Raw genomic sequence first — 17,772 nt, forward strand, 5'->3', positions numbered from 1 at the left:
CCCAGCTTTGTTGCTCCTGATAAAGATCTTTGCCTCTTACCAGGGACAATTACAAACCCAGCATCTCTTGCACCTCTTCCCTTCTTTCTGCTATATAAAGAAAATAATTCACTAAAGATAATCAAGTGAGACCACCAGGAGAGGATGATGGTGTGGGGTGAATATGGTTTAAGTAGATTATAATGAGACCCATTAAATGTTTAAAAGTAGGAGAAAGGAGGGAAGGCAAAGAGAAGGAGCACATGAGCAGAAGGAAGAAAGTGAGAAAGTGTAGTTATTATATTCAATGTACATTAAGTGACTATATTAACTAACGAGGGTAGGTGCGAGATGGAGAAAGATGAGGGAAGGAAGGATGAGGGAATAAAGGAGGATGGGAAGGAAGGGAGGCTGGTTTATAGGAAAGGATTGCTTTTATGGCACAGGGTCAATTACATTCTTATGGATTTACAAAATTTCTACGTGAGAATTGTGGCAAATCTATACATTATGTGTGCTTCTATGTGCTTAAATGTATGCGGGGTTCATGACTGCACTTAATTTTAGTAAAGGGAATTGGATAAACATAGTGGAACACTAAGTGAAATCTAAAGCCTTATTTGCTGAGTGAGGTCGGTATAAGGTTTATGTCCATTATTGTAGCTTCTTGGGAGATTGAGATTCAGTGGAGCACAGTTTGAAGCCAGTTTCACAAGACTTACATGAATAAGGACATTTTAAATACCGGTAGATGGTTGCAGTGGTACATGTCTATCATCTCAGCTGCACTGGATTCTGAGGTCAGAGGTGCTAACATTTCATCCAATCCAGGCATAATTGAAACACTGCTTCAGCTGGGCATGTTGGGGCATGCCTGTCATACCAGCTAGTGGGTGAAATATATAATAGGAGGATCATGATCCAAGCAAAAAGTGAGACCCTATCTCAAAATACGAAGTATAGAATAAGGGCTTGAGTTGTGGCTCAGTGGTAGAGGCCTTTGCCTAAGTAAGCATGAGGCCCAATTCCAAACCCCAGTACTGCCAAAAATATTTTTTAAAAAATCTTATAATGCAGGAAGATGGTATATGCCAGACTTTATGCTGTGCTTTGAAACAGATCAATGTACCAGAATTATCTTACATAATACTGCTAAACAGTTCTATAAAAGTCAAGGTTAGTCTTATCCCGTAAGAACAGCAATGTAAAGGTTGAAATTTTGCATCGAAGTGTTGGTTTATTGTATTTCAACCTTTTTCTCTCAGCAAATCAGTGACTTTGAGAGAAATTGAGAGTTTTCTTGCAGGGTGCAATGCCTTTTGGCCAAATTTCTGTTTGTAATTCCAACTAATTTTTGGACACCCACAGGGGAGGAGAAAAGCTTCCCAGCAGCAATACCAGCAGCAAAATCTGGAATAAAGTGACAGAGGATTGAAGCAGGAAATAATATGTGCAGAAAGAAAAAAAAAATACACTTTGTCCCCAGTTACTTCCATTTGCAAAATCTTCCTTTGAAGACTTCAGTCTTGGTGAAGCAGTATTTTAAAGTCAGGTTTAAAAGTGAAAACAAGACTGAGGTGAAGGAATTGATAAAAGCCTAGTTTTTATTTATTCAGAAGATCCCCTAGTACTTTAAAGCAATCTGTGTTTAACATCGCAAATTGTCTGTCATTAAAATGCTAATGAATGGTAAACAGCTGCTAAGTTTTTTATGCTAATTCCTGAAGGCAGCTAAGTAGTTCTGTAGCCTCTGTCTTTATTAGCATAGAGATTTGATTGTGTAAGGGGGATCATTGTGCATTCTGACCTTTGTTGATGGAGCAATCTGTTTGTCAAGTTCCCTGTTGCATTTGCTTTGATTTGAGGTTGTTAGTACAAAATGAATCTCACCAGGCCCTCAGGGGCCATGTATTACATAGTATTATCAGAACCACCATTGTGGGCTTAGAGAAGGAACTTTGCTTCCCTCTGGGAGAACTACAATGGATAACCAATTATAAATTTGTTCATCTGCCAGCTTAAATAGATTGATTCTGTATACTTGCTTTTTGCTTTTTGATCCTTATAATAATGATAAATTGCAAAAAAATCTGTTAATCTACTATAAGAAGAATCTCTAATTTTTAATTTAGCTAAGATTTTAAAGCAAAGCTTTTAAGGTATTTTAATACATGGTAGTGCATCCTTCAATGTATTGATATAAGATATCCTCTTGGATCTGCCAGCATAGAGTTTGGAAATGAGTGTAACATTTCCTAATTAGAAGAGTAGTGTGAAATTAAGAGCAGGGTAGTTATGTACATAAGAGCCTGAGAGAATATTTACTTGGTATCAGAAAACAACATTTTGTTTCCATCTCTAGTTTTGGATGACTCTCTCTTTGGATGATTTCTCTTACTCTATATTTCTTAAATGATGGATTTAACCTAAAGAACTGCTATTACAATAAGTGCTTCAAGCACCCTTTTTGCTTCCTATTTTTTAGAATTAATGTAAATGAGATATGACAGTTCATTAAACACTATTGCCAATGATGTCCTAGGATGATTTACAGGGTTTATTAAGGAAATTCATTGCCAAAGCAAGTATTATCAAAATAGAAATGCTTCTGGGACTAAGTACAGGTTGGTGGGAATTTTAATAGTTGAAGCATTTTCTCATTTCTCCTTGAAAACAGTAAGGGATTATAGGCATATAATTATTGTGTGATCTCATATAGACAGGACAGGAGAAACTGGAATCCTCATATACTTTCAGTGGGAAGGGGTACAGCCCTTGTAAGAAAACAGTCTGGCAGTTCCTCAGAACATGGATCATATGGTAATCATATGACCTAACAATTGCTATAATTCCACTCCTAAGTATATATTTGAGAGAACTGAAAACATGTCCACACTAAAACTTGTAATGGAATGTTCATAGCAACATTATTCCTTATAGCCAAAAGTATGACAAGAATCCAAATGCCCATGGACTGATGAATGAGTATGCAAAATGTAGACCATTCATTCATACCACAGAATATTATTCAGTCTTGAAAATGCATAGAATTCTGATGCATGCTACCACACAACTTTGAAAATATGAAACCAAAAAGGGCAGTCACAATAGACCCCATGTAGTATTAGTTCATTTGAATGAAATGGCCAGGATAGATAAATTGATTGAGACAAACAATACGTTAGTGTTTGGCAAGAACAGGATGTTGGAAGGAAATGAGTTTTAACTGAAAATAAGTACAAGGCATCATTTAAAAGTCATTAATATGTTCTAAAATTGATCTTGGTGTTGATTGTACGACTCAGAAAATACATTAAAAACTGTTTATTTAACACAATTTATGTGGATGAGTTGTCGGATATGTAAATTAGGTCTCTACAAAGCTGTCATGTGTTTAAAGAGAAAAAAAAAGCACCAGAGACTGTCTTTCAGGACCATCTGAAAGCCATCTGCAGGTGTATCTGCACCACCTGGAAGCTATAGACTAGAGAACCATGGGTTTTACTGCTGGACAACATTTTTGCATAACCTATTCTTGTGTTCAACCAGTTATCTGAAGGTGTCCTATTTAATGGGATTGTTGCTAAATGATTACAAATTCATTAGAAATAAAAGACTATGACTTTTCATTCCAACTAGTTCCTACCCTCTAATACGTTCTCTGTAGCCAGCCCACAATCATCCCCTTTAGATCCTCTGTTCAATGTCTAGACTGCCTATTTCCCTCAAAGTAAGGGCAACATTCAGTTTATTTAAGAAAAAGAAAAGTGAGTCATAACTTTTCTCTCTTTGGAGCCACAGTAACTATAAATATCCAAGTTTTCTTTCTTTTGTAAATACCCTGTAATTATCTCTGATTTGCATTAAACATGCCTAGTAGCCAATCACTGAAGAGTAAGAAGAGTAAAAAGCATCTGGCGTCTTCATTTTTGACTAGTCAGAAACCAAGACTTAGGTACCAGGACATTCACAATATCCCCATCCTGCCAGTAGAATCTGGGTTTTGCTTGAGGCTGAACAGCCCTTTGGCTCTCATCCAGAAAAAGGATCTACCCCACTGTCTTCATGAGGAGGATTCTTCCTAACCATATTTACTATTCACAATCCTTTGAACAGCAGTTAGGACTCTTTTGCCTTTGCCATTTGCTAACATTCAGTGTAACCCTTGCTTAGAAGTTGTAGCTCAATGGTCTTGTTTTCTCACTGTAGATTTGGAAAGGAGAAGGATGTGAGCAAGAGATTAAAGTCATTTTTGTTTTGTTCGCGCAGGCAGCACATGCCATACTTCTGCCCTTCCTGCTCTCGTGCGCACACCTACCCTGATGATGCAGCCTTCGCTGGATATCAAACCATTCATGTCTTTCCCAGTGGACAGTAGTTCTGCTGTTGGGCTCTTCCCAAATTTTAACACAGTGAGTAAATATCTTTGCATTTTCTTTATACCTCCTCACTTTTTTTCACTGCATTTGCAAATAAGCAATAGATGTAATTTAAGATCACATATTGGTTATATTGCTCACCTGTACTGTGGAATATGGTATTTCACCTGTTGCATTGTGCAGTTTTCATGGACTTTGCCATGGCTTTGGAACCTCTATTATTTCTGAGATGCTGTTCATACATGCTTGAGAACACAATTTAGAGATATCAAGCCACATTGACTTTTTCCCTCAGGATTAGAAAGAGAAAAAAAAAGGACTATAGGCTTTATCTCCCTAGGTGCTTTAATTTGGGAGATATTTTAGATAAGGTATGACATTTACACGAGCAGAATTTTTATTTGGAGTGCTTGTGGATTTCATGACTGTAAGTCTTAGCAAATAGAAAAATGCTCATCTTAAATCAGTATGTTAGTTATCTGCATGACACTGACACATTCTCTTTCCAACTTATACTATAAAAATCAGTGAATTGTTCATAATGATCAATATTCTTCATTCAGGGCAACTGACCTTCTTCATTTGGATGCAATACATTTTGCAGACGTGTCAAGATTGACATGACATCTTTCAACAATAAAATTCAACATAAAATCAGTTCATACACAGGTTCTAAACTTAGAGATTGAATGAATTATGTCTGTTCCATTGATACATGCAGTCAGTGTGGAGCATGATGGTCCCTGTGAATTAGACAACATTGTAAGTACTGTCATAATCAAAAAGAAAAAATTGTATTATCAACCTCACCAGACAGTGTACATCTGAGGACTGCCAAATGTTTTCCTTTGCAAACGTGTCTTCTGGATGAAGTGAAAACAGCAAAAATGATTTTTTTTTTCCTCAAGGGTTGTAAATACAATCTGCTGACAGGCCTTCTGTCAGAGCTTAGTGTTGTAAGGTAATCAGGGGCTCGAGGATCGGCCAACTTTTTAAACAGCATTAGTTTTGACTTGATGAGTAAGCAGTTGAATGTTGTTTTGTTTGGGGTTTTTGGCACCAAGTCAGGTTTATGTTTGTATTTTTGTTGTGGCTTGATTTGTAAAAGACTTGGAAAGGTGAACATCATTTCTAGTCCAGAAGAGCAACTCAGTAAGATAAATCATGCCTACCTTGGTCACATGACACCATTAGATGTGGAAGACACGCTCCCAAAGCACCATCTGGGCCATTTTAGAGAGCTTGAACTCCAGTGTGTGTTCTAGCAAAGCATCATGATGCATTCCAAATGTAACTGAATTCTCTATACTTCCTAGCATGTTTACTGGGGACTTGTGTTTTGATGAAAACATATTTGGATAGCAGTGTGTGTGGACCCCACACCACTCCAGGTGTTGTCAGGAAGCAGTGTGGAGGCTGAGGAGTGCTCATGTGTGCTGCCCCTGCTCTTCACATCTGCTTTCTTCTTTGAAATGCAAGTAATGCATGAGTAATTATTTCAGAGATTCAAATAAAACATTAGCATTCATTCATTTACTTATTTATCTGTTTTGTGCTGGTCCTGGGGCTTGAACTCAGGGCCTGGATGCTGTCCCTGAGCTTTTGTGCTCAGCCTAGCACTCTACCACTTAAGCCACAGGTCTACTTCGGGCTTTTTGGTGGTTAATTGGAGAAAAGAGTCTCATGACAGATTTTCTGCTCCAGTGCCCAGCAATATATTCTTTGCTTGTGAATACACTCTCATTCCTTCAATAGAGAAAAATACTCATTGCAGCTGTCATCCATTCTGTCAGTTCCTAAATATACCATAGATATACCCACATAATAGTGCTACATATACTATGGCACTGTTTGCAGTTATCAAAATGTCTTACATATGCTTCTCTGTTTTAAAGAGCTTTAAAATAAATAGGAATCTGGGCACTGGTGACTCTCACCTTTAATCCCAGCTACTCAGGAAGCTAAGATCTGAGAATCAGAGCTCAAAGCCAGCCAGGACAGAAAACCATGGAACCTCTTATCTTCAATAATCTACTGAAAAAATGTCAGGAGTAAAGCTGTGGCTCAAGTGATAGAGCACTTGAGCAAAAGAAGCTCTGGGACAGTGTCCAGGACTGGCATAAAACAAAACAAAAACATAGGGAATACTTTCATAAAGGTTTTTTAAAGATAAAGTTTCAGGCTAGTTTATTAATCTTACAGAGGTACTAATATGTTTTCTGTTTGCTTGTTTATTGTGTTGATCTCATTATATACTGCATTTAATGAAACCAAAAAGGATAATTATTAATTAAAGTTCAAGTTTTTACTTAAAAGGAAATTGTTTTTTTGTTTTCAAATAATACTTTGTTATTTTTTAATACTTTGTTATTAATGAGAAAAACACTGCAAAATATTACATAAAATAATCATTCTATTCTCTTTATTATATCTAGGTAATTTATTAGTCAAAAGCCCTTCTGGTAATATATTAAAAAATTAAGTCAACACTAGTAGGACTGTTATTGTGTAAAGAAATTAATTTAGCCAAGTGTGGTAGTGCATGCCTGTAAACACAGCTAAGGCAGCAGGATCTTGAGTTTGAGCCCAACCTGGTCTACATAGTGAGTTCCAGGCCAGCCTTGGCTAAGTAGCAAGACTCTCTCTTAAAAAGGAACAATAAAAGGAAAAGAAACACATTTCTCTAGTGGGTTACTTATGATTTTTTTGACTTTGTGTTGTAATTTAAATTACTCCTTTTCCTTATAGACTTATTCATTCTAACATCAAATTCACTTAGTAGATTTCCTGGAGAAAGGATGAGTATATCCCTATTGTTAATCTCAATGGATTGTCATATTTTTGTGATGATTTATTTCCTTTAGAGTACTCAGGTCTCAAAGCACTTTGAGAGACTATGGTTATTACTGCTATTGTCTAAAGAAGAAAAATGAATTAGTAAAGGAAGAGCCTTGAACTATAGTCCTCTAACTTTGAAACTTACATTCTGGCTCCTCACATCCTTGGCTCTTTTAACCGGTAGCACCTTCCACCTCATTCATTGGGAACAAAGCTCAATCAAAAGTCTACTTCTTTTCTGTGAGCATGATAGTCAATTTTCTGAAAAATAATTAAGTAAAAACAAGAAAGGAGTTTTGGGCTGAAAATACAATTCTACAAACAGGATCTTTGAAACAGAATATAGGTAACAAACAGCCCTTAATTTCTTGTTGGACATTTTTTTAAGTCTATTAGGCAAATAGTTTACTTGTTCTTTCAAAAAAAAGTGAATTTGATTACGCCACTTTATTTTTAACCATGGTCGATTTTATTAAAAGTAAGTATTGAAGCCTAACTTAATTTAGTTTTTGTATGAAGAAGACAATGCAAAGCTTAGGTTTCAGAACACTGTCTGTGCTCTGAAATAGTTGCTATTTTCTTTAAATTGATCTACATTCATTTATGTGTATAAAAATATATATGTATATAGTGTACAGGCAATATGAGAGTGTGTTTCTCCCTTTTTAAAAAACAATTATTATTTTCTCTTTTTTGCTGATACTGAAGCTTAAACTCTGGACCTGGGCTCTGTTTGTTCAAGGCTAGCGCTCTACCATATGAATCAAAGCACCACTTCCAGCGATTTCTGTGTAGTTTATTGGAGATAAATAGATCACAGACTTTGCTACTTGTGCTGGCTTCAAACCACGATCCTCAGATCTCAGCCTCCAGAGTAGGATTACAAGCATGAGCCATCAGAGCATTTTTATAGTGAAGTGTAGTAACAATATATGATTAGCAATGAAAATTGAAATGGGATTTTGTTATACTCCAAAATAAATTGGTGTTTGTTCTATACTCAGATTACACAGTGAAGAAATACGCTTCAGTGTTCATTTAGTGGTGGTTTTGCTTTATAGTACACAACTGATAAAATCTCTTGATGCTTATGTATGAAGAATAGGCAAACAATTTAAGATGCTGTTCAGAGTTACAAAGCGATATGATAAGGAGGCTGAGATTCATATCACTGATGATTTAGGATGGATTCCATGTTGAGGTGCTGAATGGAATCTAATGATGTTCACTCAAGGCTTCAGCAGTTACAGTTTCATCATTTGTAGGTAAAAGACTGTGCAATGCCAAACATGATTGTTTTTAAAGATGCCTACCTAGCTGTCCACTAATGCACACTTCCAGTGCTAGCACCTCACCTTCAACTACAGGCCATTCATAATTCAATTTAGATACTCTCTCCCTTCCCAGGAAGGCTTCTGTCTGGAGAAAGCCCCATCTTCTGTGCTTCCAAAGTACCCCCAAATTACCTCAGTTACAGCTGTTTTTATGCCATAGCCTAACTACCTGAATTTCTGTCTTTGCTAGAATGGCTCATTTGCAGAGGGCTACTTCTTGTTTATTGTATTATGTTTGGTATCTGGCACAGGTGCTCAACAAAAGTTTTTTTGAAGAGAAGAGGGGAGAAAAGGATAGAGGAAATGGCCCTAACTTCTTGAATCTCAATGGCCATACCCCCCTATCCAGTAAAGGTAATACTGAGTACTCAGTGATAAACCTGGCTGTTTACTTTTACTCTGACTGTCCTTGTCACCTTTTTTTAAAAACAAAAATTCTGAAACCTGTAATTATTTAGTCTTTTTCTCCACATGTGGTACCTGGACATCTGTGTGAATATGAGGATACCTTGGCAAGTGTCTACTGTATCTCTTGTTCTAAGCTTTCATCTTAAAAACATTTAATTAAAAAGCAGATGTTATTTATTGGATTTCATTGGAGCATACTGGACTTGAGGAAGAGGATAAACAAAATAAATAAACAAAATGCCCATGTGCTTGAATGTGCTTGAAAAAACAATGCTCACACCTGTAATCCTAGCTACTCAGATGGCTGGAATCTGAGGATCATGGTTTGAAGCTGTGGGCAGAAAAATGAGACTCTTATCTCCAGTTAACTGCTCAAAAACTGGAAATAGCATTGTGGCTCAAGTGGTAGTGCTAACCTTGAGTACAAAGAGGCTCAGGGACAATGCCAAAAGCCCTGAGTTCAAGCCCCACAACCAATAAACAAAACAAAACAAAACAAAAAAGCAACATAATATAACCAAAAAATATCAACAAAGTAAAAATAGTAACTGAACTTTGTACTATTCAAAACTACCAGAAAGAAGTAAAACATTGGTGGCTCATGTTTATACTCCTATCATAGTTACTTGGGAGGCTGAGATCTGGAGGATTGTGCTTTGAGGCCAGCCCAACTACAAATATCAAAAATGACTAGTGAAATCTGTTTTTAGGTACCAGTCAAGTGTTACAATCACAGCTGAGCAAGCAAGCTGAAAAGAGGCAAGGCCCTGAGCTCAAACCCTAGCACCAGAAAAAAAAAAAAAGAAGAAAAAGGAAAAAAATAAATACGGTGGAAAATATTTCTTGTTACCCAGAGAGCTCTATTTTTCTTATTTTGTTCTTCATTTTACTATAAATTTCCTAACTGCTCCATGCTCATTTAGTTATTGTGGATGATGTTTCAGTAGTGGCCAAATATGCAAAATTGTTTTCTCAGTTAGAACCCACTATTTCCTTTCATGCAGACCCAAATTTCATCTTTATTCACCACCAACAAGGATAATTCTTGGCATTTAGTTGTCCTTAAGAAGAGACTTCTTCAGAATAGAAATACAAGAAGGATAAATTATTTGTCTCCCAAAATTCACATGTTGAAGCCTGAGCTCCCCAACATAGTAATTGGAGATGAAACCTGTGGAAGGTAATTAGGGGAGATGAGGGTACAAGGGCGGGACCATCATGATGCCGTGAGTGTGTTTATAGGATGAAAGCACAGGAGTTTCCCTGCTTCTCTTTACCATATGAAGACATAGCAAGAACGTAGCCTTCTGTGGACGAGAAAGAGATTCCTAACCAGAACCACACCACGCTGGCACCCTGATCTCTCACATCTAACCTCTTGGACTCTGAGAAAACATCTTTCTATGTGTACCAGACTGTGGTACTTTACTGTATCAGTCCCAACAAAGTAGACACACCCAACATGATATGACATACATGTGATGAGCTTAAGGTTATTTTGAATAGCCACATTTTGCGTATATGCACAGATGTATATGTATCATTTTCCATAGCTATGGCTATAGTTACCTGTCTATTTCTGTGCTGATTGGCATCTATTTTACAAGCCTGTTTATTTAAAATTCTGTCATGTCTTTGCAATTGGTCTAGGAAAGCAAAAGCATAACCACAGTCACTGATACTTCATTGTAAGAGACTTGGGACCCTTATTTTTGTGAAAAGGAGCCTTATTTTATCTTTTCCTTACAATAATGTTTTCCTGATACATGAACAAATAAGTGAAACAATAATACTATTTCTAGATATGAAATCCCAAATCACTGTATGATTGAGTCATCCATGACACATTGTGAGATAAGTTATATTATGACCATGTGCTTGACCATCTTAGATTCTCTGAGATTCAATCATTCATAGCCTGGCAGTACTAACAAACAAAGTGTTTTTTCTTAATAATAGTTATAATATGCTTATCAAGGTGACACGAAGAAAAACAAGTTGAAATTAAAATCAGATTTACTTTACTGGTAATTTATGTCATGTTACATATTAGATATTATTGTAAGGAAACCTGAAGTGAACTAGAGTAACTACTAGTCTGCCTTCAATGTCTTTATCTATTTAATGATGTCCTTATTTAAGCGTTCTTGTTTTAAATCAGAATACCTGACCTCTGCTAATGAAACCAAAATATAACATTTTTGCCTTTGGTTCTTTTTTTAGCTTAATGGTATGTACTAATCCTTTAGAAGTTATATATTCCATATTTCTTAAATACTAGGATGTCTGACTCCATTTGAATGTGCACATTTATCTCAGGCATATAAAAGAAAATATGATTGAATCTTATTTTTCATAATATACAGTATATTGAAGGATCATCTTCTTTTGTATATCTAAAGAAGTCTGTGGTGGAGGAAGATGGAGGGAATACAGTCATCATTATATCCTATGAAATTAGGGAAGTTGAGGGGAGGGATTGGGTTAGAAGAGATGGTTGGGGAAGAATCATGAAAGGTGCCATCAACCAGTATGCATTGTACTTACAAACTGCTTTGTAGAACGGTAACCTCTTTATAAAGATAATCAAATGTAATTCAATAAACGAAGTCTACAATATCAAACATGCTGAGATAAAAATTTTTCCTGGTTCCCATATTCATTGGGAAAGAGTAGACATTGTCTCCCTGCTATCGGACTTAGTGAAGTCCAGAGGAGTGCTTCCCAAGTCATCAGAAAAACACACGATTATAGATAATCTAGGAAATGTGATATAAAGCTAGCAAAGATTTTATGCAAATACCTAAGCATACTAGACCTGGAAATGTTTGCATTCCTGGTAATTTTAGCGGACAGAAAAGACACGTCAAAAGGAAAAGTACATAGTGACTGTGTTTGCACTCTTATTTCCTTTTCTTTATCAGACCACACACAGGTCCTTTTCAAATTGAACTCATCATGTTTCTTCTTTTACTCAAAAGCCTTCGTTTTTATCTTACTAAATGCTGTGTTCAATGGTTGGGAATATGGTTTGAGTGGTTGAAAACTAGCCTAGCAAGCATAAGGCCCTGAGTTCAAACCCCAGTACTGCCACTGAAAGCAAAATGAAACAAAGTACAGGAGATATACTTCCATAAAACATCAAAAATTCTTTATGATCTGAGTGCCAGTGGCTCTTGCCCTATAATCCTAGCTACTCAGAAGGCAAGATCTGAGGATCCTGCTTCGATGGTTCAATGCCATCTGGTCTGTGAGACTCTACCAAACAGCCAGACATGGATCTATGATTCAACTGGTAGAGCACCAGCCTTGAGCCAAAAAGCTCACAGGCAACATCCAGGTCCTGAGCTCTGGCACCAGAAGATGCAAAAACATCTTTAGAACTAGAGGCATGGCTCAAGTGGTAGAGTACCAAATATAGGTAAAAAAATCTAATGGAGAGTAGGTGACATTAAGTTTAAGCCCCATACAAGCACACAAAAAATAAAATGAACGAATGATTTTTTTAAATCCGTGTTCAGATCATCTTTTATCCCATGTATTCTTGAGCCCTTTTAGATTTCAGTGTTCTCCTTTGAGGTGAGGGGACACAAGGATTTGAGCCTGGAACAGACATCGATAGCCCATCAAAGCTATGTCCTCTTGTGTCCCTTTTCTTATCCCAGACTCAACCTCACATGGCTCTGGGGCCTCATCTTCAGTGCTAGAGTTTCAAGGATTATGTGTACTTGGAGGGTTCACCAGACTTTCTGGCAAGATAGGTCTTTAGTATTGGCACTGCCCCAGGTCAGCATTTTTCAAGAGTAGAGTCAACTTGGAAAAGTGTCTATATCAGTTCCTCTTATAATCTTATTTTTTTAACATATTCTTAAATATGACAGTTAAAGTTGCCTGGAAGGTACTAAAGATAAATGGTAATGCTCTTAAAGTTTCAATATATTTGCAAAGCTCAGTAGGAATCTTAGATGTTTTTTCACAAATTAGGTCTTTACATTAGGTTTTCATGCCTTTGTTTTATGTGATGATGCTTGAAAAACGTGTCTCCATGGGATTCTAGAGGAAACTAGTATGTTTTGAAGATGTTCTACAGTTGCTTTGCTTGGTGTACCCACATAAGAAAGAGACTACATGTATTATTCTTGAAGACTTTTTGCAGGTTGAAGTTTGAAAAATACAGCCTTCTCATTTCATCCAGTAGAAAACTCTCATATGGAAAAGGGAAAATAAAGAATCTCAATACTGGACAAAGTCTGGTTTCCATTTTAACATAACCTGAGCTTACATCTATGCACTGCGCATAGTTATTCATGTAAGACATTTAAAAAAATATCCAATAAATCCAGTGTCTCCTAAAGTCAAGATAAAAATCCTCTTTTTCAGTACATTCTATTTAGAAGAGAGTTTGTCTTATCGGTCCTGTCCTTGTTTTCTCTTCGTGCAGATGTTTTGCAGAGCCAAGGAAAGGTCTTTGTGGTATAGTAGAAAATATGCTTTTTTCTCTTTCACAAGTTTATGATTTAAATTAGAGGATGATATTCTTCAGATGACTAAAAACATATATGTGGACCTAACTTGTTTTTCCTGTGTAGACATCAAACTTCCATCATATACATCAGTTCCTTGTCATAATGATACAATCAAATGCACAAATCTCCTTTTCCTAAAATGAGCTGACACTATTAGATGCCTAACAGGATTGTTAATAGCTTCTACAATACGGGACAGTTTTGAGATATTTGTTTTCTGAATTAGGAGGTAGTGACATTACTTATATAATGGGTCACTCATTGGTCATACTCCAGCTCTCCCCAAAAGCCAGTTAAGGAGTTCTCACCAATCGCTGAGAAATAACTCCACTTTATGGTTCTAAAGGAAGCCTGGAACACTTCATTGTGGTCTTGGCTTTGCCTCATGCTGGTCAGGAAAGCAGGAACCTTAAGGCTGGAAAAAAAAGTAATCCCCACTTTGTATAGGAGAAGAGCAAGTGAATGGGTGTCAGAGATCCATGATGGGGAAACACGCTCTTATTATGAAGTTTCTTATTTTTATTTACATGTCTATCCCTTTTATCTAATTTTTCCTAATTAATTACCTTGAATTATGTTTATTACTGTGTTCAGTTTGTGCATAGAGTATTCCTAACTAAGGTAGATGCTAAAGATATGCATGTTATACCTGGTAGGAGTCCAGTTTATTCTAGCTGAATGTAATAATAATATGACTTATCTACTAGATTAGTCTGGGCATCCCAGAAGCAACACAGAGGGAGTACAACTGAACTTGGAGTTGTCTGGGTAGAGGGGATGAAGTAAAGATGAGGAATAACCACAACTAGTTTTGATTGCACTCATTTTTTTTTTTCTTGGCTGGCCATAGGGCTGGAACTCTGGGCCTGGGCACTGTCCCTCAGCTCTTCAGCTCAAGGATAGTGCTCTATGACTTGAGCCACAGCACCACTTCCGGTTTTCTGAGTGGTTTAGTGGAGATAAGAGTCTCATAGATGTTCCTGCCCGGGCTGGCTTTGAACTGTGATCCTCAGATCTCAGCCTCCCAAGTAGCTAGGATTATAGACATGACCTACCAGCACCTGGCAACTGCACTCTTTTTTTAAAGGTTACATGGAAAGTTATTTTGAACATGAGAATTGTATGCCTATGACATTGTTATTGAGACCTAAGACATAATAATGGTTTGCATAATATTTTAAAAACACTATTGACTTCCATCATATTTACTATATTGCATACTGTTTACTTCCACATTATTAATCAATCAAGCTTCAACTAGCTTAAAATGGGCATTTAATATTTTAAGTCAGTTGATAGTCAGAATATCAAATCATTTTGCATATAGTAATAACAAAAATTTATTCCAAAACGTCTTTCGATTTTTGACATACCCATTTCCTATAACTCTTTTCTCCAAGGTATACCTTTTCTCCCTGAAATTAAATAGCCAATTTTGTGAGAAAGATCTACTCAACCTATATTCAAAGCCTTGGCATCTAAGTTGGCCATTTATTCAAGAAATTAGTTCTTTCATATTCTATCCAGAGTATTATATAGACATTTGGAATATGTACATTTGTATAAAAACTTTTTCCTCAGATTAAAAGTAGTCCAAATAAAATTTTTAATTATTCCAGCCAAGATAAGTATAGCCCCCATAGCTATTAAGAGTAGGAAAGAAATATCAGTCTTGACTTGTGAGTGAGATAAAAACTGATAACATTTCAGTTCCTTCAGAAAAGAACTTTCTAGAAAGACAGAATGTACCACAAAGCTCATCGTTTCCTGTGTAATCAGAGCATCCATTGTCTTCACAAAGAGATACTACCTTCCTGGCCTGGGCCCTAGACTAGACGAGGAGCTTCTGAAGAAGTATTATGACCCCCAGGTTGTGAAATTCTTTGAAGTTACATGTCTGGGGAACAGTCCTTTTGTTACAGTGCTAGGGTGATATCAGAATTTCCTGGGAGTTGGTCATCACAGGAAATTATCAGCAATTCATAGACTTTCTTTTCTGCGTTCACTTCAGCCTCAGGGGTAATCACAAAAGATTATAGTCTCCATTTCAGCTTTCACATCACTGAAATATTCTTCTCTGCCAAGAGCATGATTGATTTCCAGAGAATAGTTTTTAACCCCAGCTTTGTGAGGCCTAGTTAAAGTAGTGTTTTCATAGCTGTCAACAATTGATATTGTGATATTGTTAGGCTGTTTGGAAGACATTTAATGAGCCCAGCCTAATTACAGAAAATCTTTTAAAGAAAGTAACGTCTCAACTTTTCATGTTGCTAGAGATAAGTTTCTGCCCAATTTTTGCGAAACTGCTAGAGATTTTGGGAAGGCACAATGATGAATAAAAATTTCAAATTAGTGTTGTGAAGTCCTTGAAGAGCCACGCAACTGTTACACTGAATTTCAAAAAGTGAATAATAATTCAGGAATATTTCTGAAAGTCTTCGTAGCACACGGATAGTTTATAAGTACAAATGCCTTTTTACTCAATATTAAATCTTTTTTGTGATGGTTACTGAAAGATTTGTTGTGTAACTTGACAACTTACCATGAGGTTCATGTAATCTCTTTTTTATTCTTTGATTGGAAAATCTTGATGTCATATTCGTGGTCACAATATGAGCATACCAGATGCATTTTTAACTTGGAAACTTCTTTCACTATATTCACTTTCTCTTGTTTTTGTATTGCTCTATTTAGAACATATTGGTACAGAGGGCTGTTGTGTATTTGAAATACGTTTGTCAGATAAAATAGTTTGTCTAGATACAAACTACATTTGCCTACAAATTCAAAAGAAAATGAAACAATTCAGTTTAAAAGTACTTTGGGTTTGAACTGCAGCTTCCTTGCAATCACAGGAAAATGATTATAAATCAGATGGACAAGTGTCAAATGTCAAGCTGTACCATTAACAGAACCTTGTTCAATAAATTAATTATCACTGCTGAAAGTGAAGTGAAACAATTTATTATGGCTCTTTATTTTACAACTCTTACAAATTTTATAGCATAAGTGAAGAAACAAAGTTGAACCAAGCACATTTTCTACTGACATAAAATAGTTTTGATATCCTATGTACACAAACCCAATTAAGGATCATCTGCTAATTAAAACCCTGAAGTGTTAAATATAACAGCATGAGTTCGCAAGAAGGAAGACTAGTAGAACCAGCACTGATATAGTGGCCATTTTAAGATGGGAATTTGGGATACGAGATAAATAACAATTTTTAACATATATCCTATGCAACGTTCAATGCATATTAAAAGTATTATTTAAACTTTAAATTTAGTACTGAAGGGTACCGCCCATTAGAAAAGCTCATGAGACTCTGGATTCAACCCTCAGCATAAATAACACATTAATTAATTAATTTTAACTTTTTGTATTTTATATTTTTATTCACGAAATCTAACAACTATAGCAAAATAGATGAGTTCTTGGTGAAGAGACTGAAGCAAGTCCCTAATATTATTAAAAATCTTTTCTCTATCTCTTCTTTTTAGGTTGGTCATGGCACTTGAACTCAGGGTCTGGGTGCTGTCCCTGAGCTCTTTTTGTTCAAGGCTAGAGCTCTACCACTTTGAACCACAACTCCACTTGTGGGGGGTTTTTTGGTGGCTAATTGGCGATAAGAGTCTCCTTGACTTTCCTGCCCAGGCTGGCTTTGAACTTTGATCCTCAGATCTCAGCCCCCTGAATAAAAAGGATCACAGGGGCTGAGGGTTTAGCCCAGGGGAAAGGCGCCTGCCTGGCGCGCGCAAGGCCCTGGGTTCGGTCCTCAGCCTTGGAAAAAAAAAGAAAAAAGAAAAAAATAAATCACAGGTGTGAGCCACCTGTACCAGGCTTTCTTTCCTCATTTTTCAATGAGAGAGTTGAGCTAAAATCATGCCATAGGGTCTGGGCTCTGATCATCCTTCTCCAAACACAACTCCGTTATCAGTGTTTTAATGTTTTGAATTTCCAGTTAGAATTCTGTTTGAATGAGGAATTCTAGTGCTTAAACCAAAACAAATAAAAAAATCAAACTTGCAATTATTGATTAGCCCTAACATTTTATTTCTGTGAAGTGAGTGAGTGGCATGAAAAGTAACAGCCCAACATGCTTGGAATCTGAATGTTGTCAGCTTTTACTTTGCTAATTCTCAATCGTCATTTTCTTCTAAGTGCAAAGATAAGAAACGTGTTGGGGGCCATTTGTGAGAAAATGATTTATTTCACTGTGCTTCCCAAAGTTAAGAATATAGTCAAACAAACCTTGGTTTCTGGGGTTTGCACTTCTCTTCTTGCCTGGTGGTTTGTTTGTTCGTT

The 17,772-nt window shown here is 36.5% G+C and overlaps 1 protein-coding gene across 2 annotated transcripts in view; it reads left to right on the plus strand.

Annotated features, from left to right (window-relative positions):
- The window catches only part of Znf385b (zinc finger protein 385B), a 279,057-nt gene that overhangs the window by 181,254 nt on the left and 80,031 nt on the right, over positions 1–17,772 (plus strand). For both annotated transcript variants that reach the window (XM_042688337.1, XM_042688338.1), the window contains exon 2: positions 4,249–4,391. In XM_042688337.1, coding sequence (XP_042544271.1) covers positions 4,249–4,391 — 143 coding nt within the window. The remainder of the gene's footprint in view (positions 1–4,248; positions 4,392–17,772) is intronic.

Source organism: Dipodomys spectabilis, unplaced genomic scaffold (assembly GCF_019054845.1).
Source record: "Dipodomys spectabilis isolate Male_0828 unplaced genomic scaffold, ASM1905484v1 ptg000115l, whole genome shotgun sequence".
Taxonomy (NCBI): Eukaryota; Metazoa; Chordata; class Mammalia; order Rodentia; family Heteromyidae; genus Dipodomys; species Dipodomys spectabilis.